General features: G+C 41.4%; 1 protein-coding gene across 2 annotated transcripts in view; it reads left to right on the top strand.

The window, feature by feature from the left end:
- COL22A1 (collagen type XXII alpha 1 chain) overlaps positions 1-16,379 on the top strand; it is a 196,440-nt gene that overhangs the window by 158,656 nt on the left and 21,405 nt on the right. For both annotated transcript variants that reach the window (XM_035319306.1, XM_035319307.1), the window contains 7 exons: positions 1,876-1,911; positions 2,859-2,912; positions 8,830-8,874; positions 9,337-9,384; positions 11,268-11,381; positions 12,918-12,971; positions 16,283-16,336. In XM_035319306.1, coding sequence (XP_035175197.1) covers positions 1,876-1,911; positions 2,859-2,912; positions 8,830-8,874; positions 9,337-9,384; positions 11,268-11,381; positions 12,918-12,971; positions 16,283-16,336 — 405 coding nt within the window. The remainder of the gene's footprint in view (positions 1-1,875; positions 1,912-2,858; positions 2,913-8,829; positions 8,875-9,336; positions 9,385-11,267; positions 11,382-12,917; positions 12,972-16,282; positions 16,337-16,379) is intronic.

Here is a 16,379-nt window from a genome sequence, read left to right as displayed (position 1 = left end):
AAAAAAAAAAAAAAAAAAAAAAAAAAAAAAAAAAAAAACAAAACAAAACAAAACAAAAAAAACCAATAATCTCAGTGGAGATGCTTCAGTGCGTATTTATACACGGAATAAAGGTGTCAGCCTATACCCTTTTTAGCAACATGACAAAACTGTGTGTATGATGTTTTCAGCTTCTAAGAGCCAGCAACTCTTTTTAATTGGAGTTCTTACCCTGTTTCCTCCTGTCCCCTTAACCTCTCTTGGACTTTGCACCCTGCATAAAAGGTATACAGAGATGAGGGCTTTTGTTCTTGTTGTTGTTGTTGTTTTTACTTTGTCTGCTGAAGTATTATGTTACTATTTGCATAACACTGAGCCCTAAAATGAGTATTATGTATGGTTCAGCTTCACAGCTGAACCATAAACAGAAGAGGTGACTGTTTGGAGAAATGGAGTGCATTCACGTGCTCGTGTTCTAGCTCCCTAATGGAAACATGATGCATAAAGTAGCAGGGAGTTGCTCATGCTCTGCCTTTCCCTCTTCATATTACCATGGGTTCAGCATGAAGTATTTAGCCTGTGCTTTAGCAGACCATTAAGGCGTCTCGCACGGAGAACTGTTTGAGGATTAGCGAATTAATGTGCCTGAAATAGAAACCAAAGGGAGAGGAGCAATAGTGTGAGCCAATTTATTCAAACACAGCACTAGAGACGTGAGGTCAAGCCTTGTTTGGGATGCATTTGGAATGCCAGATTGACCCATCCCTGCTGGATATGGGTACTGCATCACTACTGTGGTGTTCCTATAGGACTGGATACCTCCTAAAGGGCTAACTGTGCTATGCACCTAGGTAAATTACATCTCCAAACAAATAGCTTATGCAAGTTCACTGGACTCCCTGCTTTGACCTCATTTAAAGAGCACACATGTCCCATGGGATGCTATTCCTTGTTTTAGAAGCAGCTGAACATGGTGCCCATTGGGACCCAGGTGAGGTTGTCCTGTCCCAGCCCAGCAGATCACAAGGCTGCTCTGATTCTGTGCCTGTGGGTCCAGCTAGAAGCAAGTCTGAGCCCATATTGCCAATGGGCACATGCATACACAGTGTCCGTGAACACACAAACGCTGACAAACAGGCCAGTGCAGACAGACTGATGCCTTTATCAACAACCACGTACGCCTAAACAACTCTCTCAGAAACATGAAGAAGCATGTCTCGATCCCGCACCTGCTCTCTGGCCAATCAGGTCGGAAAGCCACCGTTAGGACATACACACAAAACATGGGTCTCTCCAGCAGTTGGTCTCGGACACCCAGTCCACCCAGTACCCAGGCCCTGCACGCTAGCCTTCTCCAGCTGCTTACACACAAACCTATGAGCCCCTTGGGTTCACAGCCTCTCAGCTCAGCTGCTGGCACCTACACCTTTCCTATTCATCAGTTAGTCTGACTTGAAGCTCAGCAAGATTCAGGCCCACAGGCTCAAATTCGTGAGCTCACCCATTCGGAAGAGTGTTACAAATTGGATTTAATGACGATCCAGGACAGACTGTGGTGATGAAGTGGAGGGCTCAGTCAGACAAGAGACATGTTAACATACAGCTGGCCCCTTTAATCCCTTCTTGTGTCTTTTCTCTCCCACTTTCTCTCCCATCATCCGCCTCAATTTCTCCCTTACTGTGCCTTTGATCCTCCCCCATGAACATCCCACTGTGAGTATCGCACACTACCACAGTGTCTGTCTGAGCAGCCTGTCAGACTTGCTCCTTTTTCTTGCCTTTCATTTTCTCCTTATTCTTATCTCTGTGCTTCAGGACCCACCCTGACCAGCCAAGAGGAGATGTCAATTTTAAGCTCTGCTTATGTTCTGAACGCCATATCTTCTCTGTTTGCAGGGCCCCGTTGGACCCCCAGGAGACAAAGGGTCATTGGTACAGTATGTCTTTCTAACTACAGCCAGATTTTGTGGGAGGGAGCAAACAAATATATTGTGTTACTATCAACAATTTCACAAAGGCATGATTTTGTTACGACCAAGAAAAGTAGAATCATGTATTAGCTAGCCAAAGGGGACTTTACATGTGCACTACCACCACCTGTCTGCTTAAGTGGGTTGTGAGACCAAGAGTTATCTAGACTCTTGATCTAGTGACAGCTTCTTCTTACCTGTCAGTATAGTCCCACAGGTGGAAAGAACGAGTCACTTGTTTAACCCTCCACTGAGAAAAAACATTTCAAGGCACATAATTCAAGGCACACTGCTATGAGATATAACCAAGGCCTCAAAGGTTTAAAGTAAAGCATTTTTAAGCATTTTCCTTGCTTAAGTCTTACAGAAAACCCTACCTTTTAGTATTCACCAAACATACCTAGTTCCTCAACATATGGTTTATAAGGATGTCATCCATTGGTGTGTAGCCAATAGCTGTGTACTGTGGTTTCATTCACTGGCATTAATTTCCAGTGCTATAGCCAATTCTGGTGTGTACCCATTTGGCACTGAGGAGCTGGACCTTCTTTTCTCCTCTGCAGTCCCATGATCAGTCATATTTTTTCCCTGTTCATAAACTTGCCTGCCTATAAAGAGTCATTATTACCTTTCCAGTCAAGGTATGTGAGGCTTGACTTCAGTGCTGCACATAAAGCTCCATGAGGCACAGAAATGACTGTTACTGTGCTAGTTCAATGTGGGATCAGTTTGTTGTTGTTGTTGTTGTTTTCTTAATTTCTCTTGGAGTTGTTTAACTGATAGTTTTTTGTTTGTTTGTTTGTTTGTTTTTCCTAATAACTACTGGTTTGAAAATTTCTTTTCTTTAGTTAATTAGGACCTGATAAGTACTGCTCATGTTAGTGAATTTTTCTATTCTCTCCCTACCAGGGTCCCCGTGGTGTACCTGGTATCCCTGGACCACAGGGGCCTCCTGGCCAGGATGTAAGTAAAATAAAAGTGTAAGTGCTCAAGAAACTCGCCAGTGCTTGAATCTAATTTCCCTAAAAATTATGCACATACTCAACCATAGTTGCTGAGTGTTACTTAGATGGCCCAAGGGAGATGTTTGAGAAATGGAGCTCTTATGTTTTAGGGTTTCGGGGGAAAAAAAATAGGCTAAGGAGTAACCTCACTCCTCACTTTCCTCACTCCTGCCATCTCCATGGCTGAGTCATGGTAATGAGGGATAGAAAGGAATATGGCAGACTCCCAGCTGGGAAGCTGAGCCCCCTTGCTGCCTGCCTCTGACCTCCCCTCAAGCTCTCTGCCTTATCTCAGATGTTTGATTTTTTAAAAAAAACAAGAGGTTTTAAACAGGAGATGCAATAGATGGGTTTATTACAACTGTGCACGAGGAGAGTGCCAGATCCAACATTTCTGAGTCTTTCTGGCTCTGCTCGGATCAGAATTGACTGGTCAGCTCTTAGAGAGGCAGTACTACAGTCTTTAAGTATCTCCTTTTTCCAGCAGAAAATTACCCAAGCAGAAACATTCCTTATGGTACTTATAAAGCACATCCTCTGTTACACTAACTGTTTTAATTGCACTCAATATGTTTTTTAGGAGCTCTCTGTATTCTGCTTGATCACCTGTTAAGCAGTTTTATCTGTGTTTCAGGATGTGTAAATGTAACTACAGTGCGCATTCCGACATTTCTTGGTATAACAGCAGGGGTATCTAGTTTGACAAGATCATGAATTTCCAGTTTCTTTATCTCCACTTTCATTTGTGACTAGTACAAAGAATTTCTGGTTCTGCTTTAGCACATTTCTGTATCAATGTAGCATTCCTGTGTTCTTTGAAGCATACCCGTTTTTGTATCCTCTTGTTTTTATACTGTATGTCATCAGTTAGAAAAGCTCTGATTTGAATTGCTAATATGAACTTGCCGTGTAATTCCCAAGCCATTCAGTGGCAACAGCATTAATGACTTGTCTCGATGTCTCGTCTTTTGCTGTGGTCCTTGCAAATGCATTCCATGTTGTGTTTTTTTTTCTGAGACTGAATAAATCTAAATCTTCTACATCAAATTTACATACACTAGGCTATTCTCTGCCTTGTTCTTCCAGCTGCAGATTCATCAGCTTTTGGAATTGTGCCTGCTATAGGTTGCTGTTTGCTCTGGCGCTGTATAGTCAGATTCACAGTTGTATTTTGGGAAATGAAGAAGTAAATACTTCCTTTGCAGTAGCTTTGACCAGAATCATCTCCAATAGGAAAAGGTTGTTTTGTTTTGTTTTGTTTGCTTTTTTCACATAACAGCATCCTAGCATCTTTCTAGTGCCCTCATAGCATGTGCCATATTTTTTTACAATAGCATTGCCCAAGGTTATCTTTTGAAACATCCATTGGCAGCTTGATCAAATATCAAGAGTTCTCAGGACAGTATGTTGCTTTATTAAAACTTAGGTTTTGAAAATCCATGCCCACGTTTACATTTATGGTTTGGCTTCTGCTACTCTTAGCATAAGGCTTGGTGTTTATTTGTATGAACTATTCTCCAGAGTCCACTATGTCCATAAATCCCTCCACAGTTTCTTCTTCTGGGACAAAGCAGGAACAGATGGATCTGCTGCTTTATTTTTCCATGGCTTATTTGGCCCATATACATTGTTTCCTTCTCTCTAAATTTGCCTTTTTTTGTCCTGGTTAACTAAAGCCCCAATTCTTAAAGCCTGAAAAATGCAGGGTTTTTTATGTTCTTTGTTTTTCCCTGTGGTTGGACTACTTTGCCCCATAAAAGGACTACTATATGCCTAATTTCATTCCTTCAATTACTTCAAATATTAATTTTACTTGCTTTTGAAAAAAAGAAAAAAAAAAAAAACAACACATTTTAAGCTGGCAGTATTCCTATATCAACCATTAAAAAAGCATAGCCTTAAGTACCTTCTTCAGAGAAATTGGCCAGATTTGTCTCATGCTCTAAGAGCTGGAAAAAATAATTCTACATGTTTATCTGGAAGCCTCCACTCTCCTCGGCCTGTCTGCTGGGAGAGAAAATGTTTCTGTCCAACATACCTACTTAGCCCCTTTAGATTAAAATATAGTCTGAATGACAAATTCTCTTGTCCTACTATTAACAGTGACGGCACCCGTTTAATAAGGTCTTACTGTATTTTGATTATGATCATTTTAATTAACATAAACATTGAATTAATCATTTTTTAATTATGTTAATTATTACTGATAACTACATTCCAATACTACTGGGAAGCTAATCTTCCCCTGCATTTATTTGTGTAATTACAAAAACTTTGTGTATGCATACATTATTGCCATCGGATCTGAAAAGCAGAGTTTTCTGGTTTGGGGTTGGTTTTCCCAAACGGTTAGAATGCCAGTTCCAAGGAATTCTTGTGTTTGGTTTAAAGGTCATGAACTCCAAATCAAAGCACATTTATTAACCCCTCTTTTGTGTTTTTATTCATGGAAATTAGAACACTTTTAAGTTATTGCATTTTATGTTTAGTTGTCTATCTTGTAATAGCACTTCCCCACCATAAGCCTTCAATTTTACTTTTGAGTGTGGCTGGCTTCCTTATAATTTTTCTCTTTCTTTTACTGTCACACGCATCATTTACCCAAGCATGATTTTTTCAGTGTGCCATTTACACTGCTTCCCCCCATTCTCAGTTTGAGCCCATTTTTGTGTGTCAGATTTTGCAGGCCAGTTGAGTACTCTGGATCCTGTGCATCACACCTCCTCATTGCTGACTGCTTTTTTCCTGCACTGCTTTGCTGTGCCACTGGTATTTGTTATTCTAATCTGTGTCAGCCACTGTTGGATGTGAACTCCTGAAAATGGTTGAACTTTATGAGCATTCCAAATAGTGGTGTTTCTTTGAGTCTGTGTGTTCTCACATCACATTAGCAGTTCTTCTTTTCAGTTCCATGCATTTTTGGGGGGGCAGACTCTTTAGAGTCCTCTTCTTCTCTTCTCTTTCTCTTTTCCAGTTTCCATCCCTGATAGCTTGTCAGGTGCAGTTATACTCCATGCCTTCCTTCTACCATTTTCTGCCAGCTCTGAGTGATGTTTGCAGCTTGCTGCGGACTGTCAGCCTTTTCTAACTCCAGGCCCTGAATAGCTCAGCAGTATTTTCTCTGCTTCGGTCTCCGCTTCCCATTGCCTGTTCTGCAATAATGCAACATGCTGAAGTGCTGTTGTCCTGTGTCTGATTTGTTCCTTTCAGCTCAGACTAGCTTTCTTCAAAGTAGACTCTGTTTTTACAGTCTTGTACCATTCACCTCTTTGGCATTTCCTGGGGACGCTGTAGTTTTCAGATTTGGCAGCCGTGGCACATAGCTTAATTTCTCATCCTGACTTACTTGCATTCTGCTAAAAGACATTAGCAGCTCTACAGCTCATACAGCTTTCAAGAAAATAGGCCCATCTCTTTGTCTCAAGGCATTCTGATGCCATGTGGATATCACAGCTATGCTTAAATATTTACAAGGATTTCAGTTTTAGTTGCTCTCTTCTCATGTTTCTTTTCTCCTAACTGAAAAGTATATTCCTTTACTCTTCTTTAAATAAAACTTCCTTAAATTCTCAAATTCTACCTCTAGTACCACTTCATGCTTCAGATGCCTAAGCAAAAGGTTGTCAGTGGGCCCTGTGGTAGAAATAGTTTATTTATAGCTACATTAATAGCATAAAACACATTTCTGTATTGGCTTTTCTATGTTGCTTTCTGATCTAGGATAATTCTCATAGCTCAAGTCTTTGCTTTCTGTTGACCTCCTTAAAGCAAGTGCTGTGTGAGCCTTCCTGAACAAAGCAGGTCTGGGAATATAAGGTCAGCATAGCTGGTATTTAGGCAATCCTCTTCCCACTTTGAGAAGCAGTTGAAGAGGATACCGAAAGCATGGCCTGAAGATTAGTGATTGTGGAACAGAAGGAACTTTGGGATCATCCCACAATCTTCTAACAGCCACATAGCTGCTCTGTGGAAACGGCAACACTTGAAAATGGTTGTAAAGTTGTCTCATATTTACTCAGTTCTCCAGAAGGGCATTTGTGGGAAATTATGAACCGACAATCTCCTTTACACCTCACCTTCTCTTGATTCTCACATGTGGAGGGTTTAGTTCCTCAATAAACCATCTTTTCATTCATGGACTTCAGTACCACTTCACTTCCACTTTGGCTCCACATCAGTTCGTATTTAACATTCATCTCTTAGAAAGTCAAGGTAACTGAGTGGTTGTTGCTTGCTCAGAGGTGTTTAACGTAGGCATAGGAAAAGTGCAACCAAAAGTTTCCCATTTTCTCTTTCCTCTGATAAGGGGTAGAGAATTTAAATGATGAGTGAGATACAAGGGTGAAATTCAGTTTTGCCCTATAGCTGTAACTGTGGTGTAGCAGAGTATCACAACTGTGCCTGTGTGCTCACCCAGTGCACTTAAGTCATTAATTCCCCAGGCAGCCCAGGAACTCCCCATCTGGTTGTCTGCAGAAAAAATACAATGGACTGACTGGAAACAATGGACCAACTCGAGACAGGGTGATTGACATAACTCCCAATTCCCTTCCAGACAAAGCATTTGACTAATTCTTAAGCAGCTTTCCAGGTGAAAATTTTGGGTAGTCTCAGAGTATTCCCTGCAGAGCGTAGACCAATTAACAGGCACTACTTGTGTTGATTAACATCCTGGGTGGGGAATCTGGCACTGTCCCAGAGACCTTCCCAGGTGGGTCCTGTTGCAGAAGCAACCAAACTGAGCAAAGCTGAGACACTTTTAAGTAGTCAGTGGAAACTGTTCTTCAGGTGCAATAGTGGTCATGTAGGACAACCTTTTTTGTATGTAGTTAAAATAGTTAGACGGTATTTTGTATGTAGTTCAAGATAATCAACAGCAGTGGATCTTGGATACACTGAAGTAGTTACATAGGACCACAGGCCAGCTTGATAGAGGAATTTAGCTGAGAATGATTTTAGGAAATCTCACCCAGTCCAACTGAAAATGCCACTGCAAATTTCTGTCACTATCTGGACAATGACTAACTGTCCTTTTATAGAGATTCAGTTCCCCATATGAGCATTACTTTGTGCCAAGATTCCAAAAAAATGTTGTTTGTTTGTTTAACAAATTAATGATTTGCTAATGACAGGCAAGAGATGCCTGTTGGGGGTCCCTTTTCCAAACCATGATTTCTTGCACCTTAAATTATAAGGGTGTTGCTCCTTTCTTTATCTTCATTTCATGAGACTGACACAAATACTCTCCCCATACATGGGAGAATGGAACAGCAGGTGATGACCTTTTCTCTGGAGACAGTGATAGGACCCAAGGGAAAAGCATGGAGCTGGGACAGGGGAGGGTCAGACTGGGTGTTAGGGAAAGGTTCTGCACCCAGAGGTGGTCGGGCACTGGGACAGGCTGCCCAGGGCAGGGATCATGGCACCGAGCCTGCCAGAGTTCAAGAAGTGTTTGGACAATGCTGCCAGACACATGGTCTGATTTTTGGGTGGTTCTGTGTGAAGCCAGAAGCCAGATTGTATGATCCTTGTGGGTCCCTTCAAATTCAGGATATTCTATTAAAAAAGGGGGGAGGAAAGCAATTTCAGTTGTTGTGTGACTTAGATGAACTTCACCTGGTCATACTCTAGATAAGTGAGATTTAGGATGGAGTGCGAATAAGTGATTAAGAAATGGCAAAAAAAATATGGAGAGGGAATATTTGTAAAGTTGCAAATAGTTAAAGGAGTTGACTGTGTGCCACATGCAAAGAGCGGTGGTGCTTGGTGTCAGAGAGCAGAAATTTATGTTAGTCCACAGCAGTCAGCAGAGTGTGGGAGCAACCAGGGGATTAGTGTATGATAATTTCAATATTTATTTTTCTCTTGATTCATAGGGTTTACCTGGAAATCCGGGGGAAAGAGGACCTCCTGGAAAACCAGTATGTAACTTCACTTCTATGTTACATCCCCAAAAGGTTTCTGTCCCATTGTTCTTCTGTTTTATCTCGGTTTGCATCCATACACGTCACCTCAAACCCAGTTCAGTGCTTTTTCCCCAATGCTCTTCTCGGGAAAAATACTAAGAACCATTGAAGTGTTAAGATGAAAATATCGGTGACGGTTTTGGAACAGTATGAAAATAACTGGATGGCCTGCATGCAAATAAAAGACAAAATATTAAAGCCAGTTTCTTAACACCACTGTGCAGTACAATAAGCATGAATGTGAGCAAGAATGCAAAGAGCTCAACTCATCTCAGACATGATGAAGTATAATGATAATGTAAGGGAGAATTTATGGTTTTGGCCCAAATTGAAACCAGGCCTTAGGCACATTCAGGAAAATTTCTTACTTTGATGCCTTTTAACGTTGCTTGAGATAATTAATTTCTCATTCCACAGGGTTCCTCACCCCTGCTCTCTCCAGAGGACATCAATCTCTTAGTAAAGGTAATCAACTTTTGCGGATGGTGGGAGTTTATGCATATGTTTGATTCAAACCTGACTAACACTCCTGAGACAGGAAAGCGTCAAAGCTAGAAGTGCAAAAGGTGCCTTAAAACACTCTGCCAGAGGTTGAAAATTGCTTGAAAATTGCTTGCATTGCTGTTGGGACACACAAGAACATGTTGGAGATCAAAATCCAATGCTTTCCGACAATCCCCAGTAGTGACATGGCCTACAAAGACGTTTGTAATGTGGTGTATGTTGCACAAGCTCTGAGACTTTTCCAGCTCTTTGACAGGCCTATACCTCCGCGGAGAAATAAATACTGTCAAGAGGTATTACCTAAAGCAGGAAATGGAAATCACCGTAATCAAATGGCTGATGTTTCATGTACACCTGCAACAGTGACTAGAGTAGACTAGTGTGGGTGCGAAGTCAATTTGCATGGCGCACCTAAGAGTATGCAGGTAATTAACCCCAGCTGCACTCATGTTTCAAAAGGGGCGATCTGTCTGTCTGCTTTTACTCTCCATGTAAACCGTTGCCTGGGAAATGAGTCAGTACTTGATAGATGCTGACTGAAAAATCTTTAAAGATTTACATGGGCTGAGTTGGGGGATTTTAAAGCAGGCTTGGGAAATAGCAAGAAATCCTTTCTTATTGATTAAAAGAAACATTTTATTTTATTTTATTTTATTTTTACTAACTCCATTAACAAAAAGACCCTTTTAAGATTGCTGCTGTGAAATACCTTCATTGAAGAACTGTCTTTCTTCAGGAACCACGTATTTTTCGGGGGGAGTTCACTGGATTGCATTGTTTAGGATTTCTGATCAGGACAATAGCAACAGAGTGTTTGTGGAGTATGGGATGTCATTTTGATATTCTTTTGTTTTCTTCGTTTGATTATGTTACAGGTCAACACACCTGTACACCCTGCATATTTGTTCTGTTTGGTACTTTTTCACTCCACACTTGGTGCAGTTTACATAGAGCAGCACTTGAGATCCCAGATGAAATTAAGGCTCTGTTGTTCTGGGTGTCTCTCAAGCTTGTTTTTTTAAGTAGAACAATATGCACAAAGGAACCGAGGTTTAGAAGGACATTTTCCCCCACGATTTTACAATGGATCACCGATGGAGCTGGGAGCTGTACCAAGCAGATCTAAAGTCCTGTCTGTGGGGCTATACTGTCTCTTGTAGCCAGGTTTCACTCCACTTTTGCTGAAGGGAGTCTGTCTTTGAAATGGAAATGTCATCCACATAGTATTTCATTCCTTAAGGATAGTAAAAATGTGAAGACTACTGAAATAATCCTTCAAAGAGTTTTTAGAGGGGGGAGGTTGTAATTCTCTATGACAGAATTAGGCCAGGACACTATGATGTTCACTTGGTCATCATGAACTCCAACAGATGAGTTCTTGGCCAGGCTAGCTGCTGAATATTTTTCTTTGTGGAATACCCTTTCTGGCACTGTGCTGCAAAGGGGTTTTCCCTAGCTGTCTGGCCCCTTAACAGTAACTCAGCTCTTTCCGACTGTGTAGAGACACAGTTTACTAGTAGTCTTGTAGCTTCAAAACAAAGCTGTTCTTGGTAGTTTTGCTTTGTGGCTGCCTGATCTTCTCATTTCCTCAGTTACTTAACCTTTCATAATCAGTTAGTTGCCCATTTATGATAGGAAACTCCCCATGGGAGCCTGTGTGAACTCAGCAGCTGACCTTCCCTGTCCTCCACACTAACCTAATCCAGATCCTCCCCAATGTGGTCAAAATGCAAAGACCTACAGGTTATGCTAGCTCTACACTTCTACATTCATACGAGGTGTCTGCAGGTTCTGCTGGATGTCTTCAGTCTGTTTCTAATTTATTTATCAATGTTTTCTCCTAGGATGTGTGCAGTGAGTGCCCTCCTGGCCCACCAGGGCTACCAGGCATTCCAGGCTTCAAAGGTGATAAAGGTCTCCGAGGACCACCAGGTAGAGATGGCCAGGATGGGAAAATGGTAAGAAAGCTAGGAAAATGGTCATTCCTTGAATATGGTTTAACCCATTTTTTCGTACCATATTTTTACATGGTTTATTTTTTTTTCAGCAACAATGTACTGAACCTTTTATAGATATCTGTGGAGTCAATGGACTGGATTTCAGTTGCTGCTATGTCTGTAGATAGGCCAAGACCATCTCTGCTTATGGTGACATAAGTATCCTTGGCTTTTTCTTACCAGAAGGACTTAAATAGTAGCACTTATGTTTTCTTTTTCCCTTTGACATGTTTTGAGCCTTGTAGAAGTCATGGGAGCAGAAGTGGTTGAAGTGTTCCACAATTCTGTAATTCAGAGCTTAGAGTTCTGGACCTGCTGGTTCCTAGGACAGTAAGAAATCTAAGAGATGCCAAGTAACTCTTTTCCTGCCCACCACTTACTCTGTGGGAGATACCAAATCATAGAATCATATAACTATTCAGGTTGGAAAAAAACCTCTAAGATCATCTGGTCCAACCCTTAACCTAGCAGGAATAGGTTGTGCTCATTGTTCAGAAGGAGAAATAGCAGTGTTGTGTAAGAAGGAAACAGCAGTGACTGAGGAGTGAGCAGAGTCCACTGCTGGTAGGTCCATGATCATTATCTGGATTTTCTGTGGTTACAAGGATGCCTGAGGGGAAGTGTTACGATTATCTGCAGTTTAAGAGACACAAATTTTGCAGAGGTCTTGAAATAAAGGAAGGGGGTTAAAAGTTTTTAATAAATAACACATATTGAAATTAATCCCCTAAGCCTTTCAGTAGACAGTCAGAACAGGGTGAGAGGAAAAGTGATGATTCTCTACTATCCAGAGATCCTGTATTATTCATATCTCATATCAAAGGCTCTTCTAATGTTCTAAGTTTCAGTTTTCCTCCATCCATCATGCTAGTGGATCTCTATACTTCTATAAAGTGGATGTAAGCGAATGAAAAAGTATGAGTTCTAACTGAGAATTTGACCCATCTGTCCACTGATGCATTTGAACTGCAAGAAGGAATTTGGGAGAGGAAAATACAGTCCTTACTGTTGTTCCAGAAAAAAGTCACTCCTGAAAAAAAACACATGGAGAAAGTCTCTATCCTAATTAATCAGCATCTTGATCATACTGTACCATGGGGGTCTCAGCAAGATAGTTTCAAGGCTTATTCAGAAAGGAGATCCCCTTGTAATTAATCCTTGCCTGGCACTCTGGTTATGGTTTCCTCTTGAGGTCTTGTATTTCTAGCAGTGGCCAAGGCTGTTACCAATGGACATAAGCAGTGCAACCACAAATACTTCTTGAGGTTTAGCTTGTCTGGGAAAGAGCCAACTACAGCGTTAGGCATTGCTGTGAGTTAATCCACAGGGATACGTAATGTGCTGACAAACCTGTCTGAAGCCATACTGAAGCATTGGCCCCAGCTGAGGGGCAAATGCTGACATGCTCTGCCCTCCTGATTGAAAAAAACATATAAAGCAAAAACAAACAAACAAACAAATGAACTAGTATTTACCTCTACCTCTTCTGCGTTACAGGGAAATGCTGGTCCCAGAGGTCCTGCAGGCCCACCTGGGCTGGATGGCCCAAAGGTTGGTTCACTTTCTTTAGTAGCCTAAGCAAAACCTATCTGTGATTAGTTAGTGCTCTGTCTGACACAGGATCTTGGTGGCACCCATCCCTGTGTAAAGGGGTAGGACCTGACTGGAGGAGGGCCCTGTAACTACAGGGGAGGGCCCTGTAACTGGCAGTTCACTGGAGTACTGCAGGCACATGAAACTGCACAGCTCTCCACATGAACACTTCTCCATTTAACTAGTGTGATAAATGATTAAGTCCCAAATAGGATTTTTGTGATTTATTAAGCGAATAGAGGCAAGCAAACAGCGCTGGGTGCACCGGGAGTCTCTGCTCTACCAGGACGCACACCTGTTACATCAGGTGTCTGATTTTTATGCTCCTAGACTAATACATATTCATCACTATTCCTAGAAAAGGCGGGGTTATTATAATTAGTTCCTGGAATCCAAACCCTCTCTGGATGCGTGCGTAGCAGTCTCTGGTGGTCTTTCTGGGGGTCTCTTGTGCTGAAGGCTCATAGTCTTCCTCCCAGGCTTTGTCCTTCGGTCGTCCTTCAACTCCCCCTTTCTCCTTATTTGGTGGATCTCTTTGCTGGTTATCAGAGGCTTGCGCAGCGTCCCATGCAAAAGTCTGCAGTTTCCTAAAAAAAACTCCTTGGTCCTCTTATCTCCCAGACTAGAGTCTCAATGTTCGCCCTTCAAACCCTCTATTTACACAAATTGCTGGATCGTTTCTTTGCATGATACAAGAACTATGTACACTAATCACTCTGTTTTTCTTAAATAGGAGCTTATATTTCATCATGCGGCCCTAGCATTGTTCCATACTGACACGAATCAAATAAACACATTTCACAACTAGTCATCTACCATCCCTCTGTTCACAAAAACAAGCCAACAAACAAAAAATAAAATAAACCAGAAGAATTCTGATTGATTCTTGAATGAATTTCATTTCATTGTAATTTTGATGAGAGAAAGTCCTTAGAGTTAATGTCAATCCATATCAGGTGAGGAAAAAATCAAAACCTTAGCAGTAGACCCCCTGCATGATCCTCTCCTGTCTGAATTATATATGCTTGAATCCCTTTAAATTAAAGGGTGACTCTTTAAATTAAAGGGTGACTTGCTGGGATCCAAATACATTATCTTTCATGGTTGCTTTTTCCACAGACTCTGAATATTCCCTGAGATATGCTGTAGGAGTAATCACTTGTTTCTTCTCTATGTTTCTGCCTCATGTTCTAGGGACATAGGCCAACATCAAACACAATGTCTGAAGGATTCAAATGATGTCACATTTTCGGTGTTTCCCATTAATAGCTCTGTCATCAGTCAGTTCACAAAGCCAGTGCCTGGTCAGAGTCAAAACCTTTACAACTGCCAAATGTGAAACAAATCAAAACAAATTTGTGGAGGGAGAGATAAGGCATGAGAACCACAGTTGCCTCTGTATTTTCCTGCATCCTGACCTACTGTCTAAAATAGCTTCTGCTGTTTTAACATCTTTGTATTTGTGCTTATTAGAGAGTATGAAAAGCTAATAAAGATTCATATATTAATTTTATGTCTTGCATTTAAAGTCTGTTGGGGGTGAGCAGCAGACTCTCCAAAGCAAATATATGGTTGGTCAAAATGACAGTATATTAAATTTTCAATAGAATTAGCACCCCATAAAGACAATAACTGGCAGAAAACCCAGGCAGCCTGAGGCGTACCTCATCTGCTGTTTTATTGAGTGAGTGCTGTGGAAAAGTGTAGGTCAGGGTAGCAAGACTGGATCATAGAAAAATAGTATGGTTTATTTGAAAGGAACCTTAAAGATCACCTAATTCCAACCCTCCTGCCATGGGCAGGGACACTTCCCACCAGCCCAGGTTGCCCAAAGCCCCATCCAGCCTGGCCTTGAGCACCTCCAGGGATGGGGCATCCACAGCTTCTCTGGGTAGCCTGTGCCAGGGCCTCACCACCCTCTGAGTGAAGAATTTCTTCCTTATACCTAACCTACATCTACCCTCTATTAGTTTAAAGCCATCCCCTCTTGTCCTATCACTTCAATCCCTGACAAAGAGTCCCTTCCCAGCTTTCCTGTAGCCCCCTTTAGGCACTGGAAGGCTGCTGTAAGGCCTCCCTGGGGCCTTCTCTTCTCCAGGCTGAACAACCCCAACTCCCTCACCAGAGGCTCTCAACAGCTTTTCAGCCTGTTCAGTGAAACAGCAAGAACATTTTTAAACTGTTCATATGCAGAATATAAAGTCAAATAATTGATAAATAGCCCAAATTGTATTCATTTAGACTATCGATTATTCGATTTTATATTCTGCACATATACAGTTTAATATTCAGTAAAATAGAAAATTCACAGATTTGGTAAATGGTAAGAGAAATTACTGTAAAACTTTTAAGAAGGTTGCAAAGACAACAACTGTCATTGTGGCTCCTTTCCTTATGTTTGACAAGGCTCCTAGTGGGGTAAGAACCATTGAAAATGCAATATGTTGTCCGTAGCAGCACCATGCAAACTGGTACAAGGTCCCATTCTGAAATGGATTAGTGAAACTGCAGATCTTTGCTCGTGAGCTGCTTCATGCCTTCTGGCAATATGAATTAGGCCTATTTTAGTTGATAAATAGCAGCTCTCCTTTCCCCACTTGTCTCCTAGCTCTCATGTAATGAACCAGTGTCATTTCAATGGTCTGCAATTCATTAGTAGCCTGTACATTGTTCAGCTCATAATTTGTGTCCCTATCATCTCAGCATTTTTTGCTTTGTGAGATTTATCTAGTCTAACTGTAAACATTGATAACATGGACATCTACTTTTGAGTTCGTTGCCTCCGTTCTGTTGTCATGAGGACAGAGAGAGAAATGGGAAGAGAGAAGCACATTACAGGTGTTAATTTTTTGACTGCACCTTAGAAATGTTGGTTTTGTTGCTGTTGTCCCTGAAGGGAGAGGAGATTGGTAGCTCATATTGTGGGTGCCTTCTTTGGGCTAGATGATTCCTTACCAAAATCCCATTTAGTACATTGCCTAACAACCTGTCTGTTTTTAAGGATGTGTCTGTCCTCTTCATGTCCCTGAGACTATATATATATATAAAAGACTACGCTGGATCTGTTCAAAGACCATTTTCCTAGATATTCCTGGCTCCAACATTAGCAGAGAAAATCTAGGGCAGAATTTAAGAGGAGAGCCAGCAGGGTTCAATTCTTATTTCTGTGTTTTATGAGCAAATGTCCAAGTGCTTTATGAAATAGGTCAAAAAGCTGACACAACACTGAATCTAAAGTGACCTCCAATGACTTTTTTTTTCATTATCAGGGTGCTAAAGGAGACCGTGGTATAACTGGGGATGCAGGAGAAAAAGGAGAACAGGTAAAAATTGAGTATGCTTTCCAACAGTGTCATCACTGTGACT

This window comes from Oxyura jamaicensis, chromosome 2 (assembly GCF_011077185.1).
Source record: "Oxyura jamaicensis isolate SHBP4307 breed ruddy duck chromosome 2, BPBGC_Ojam_1.0, whole genome shotgun sequence".
Lineage (NCBI taxonomy): Eukaryota > Metazoa > Chordata > Aves > Anseriformes > Anatidae > Oxyura > Oxyura jamaicensis.
Note: the sequence above shows the minus strand (reverse complement) of the source record. Positions and strands in the feature narration are given on the sequence as shown.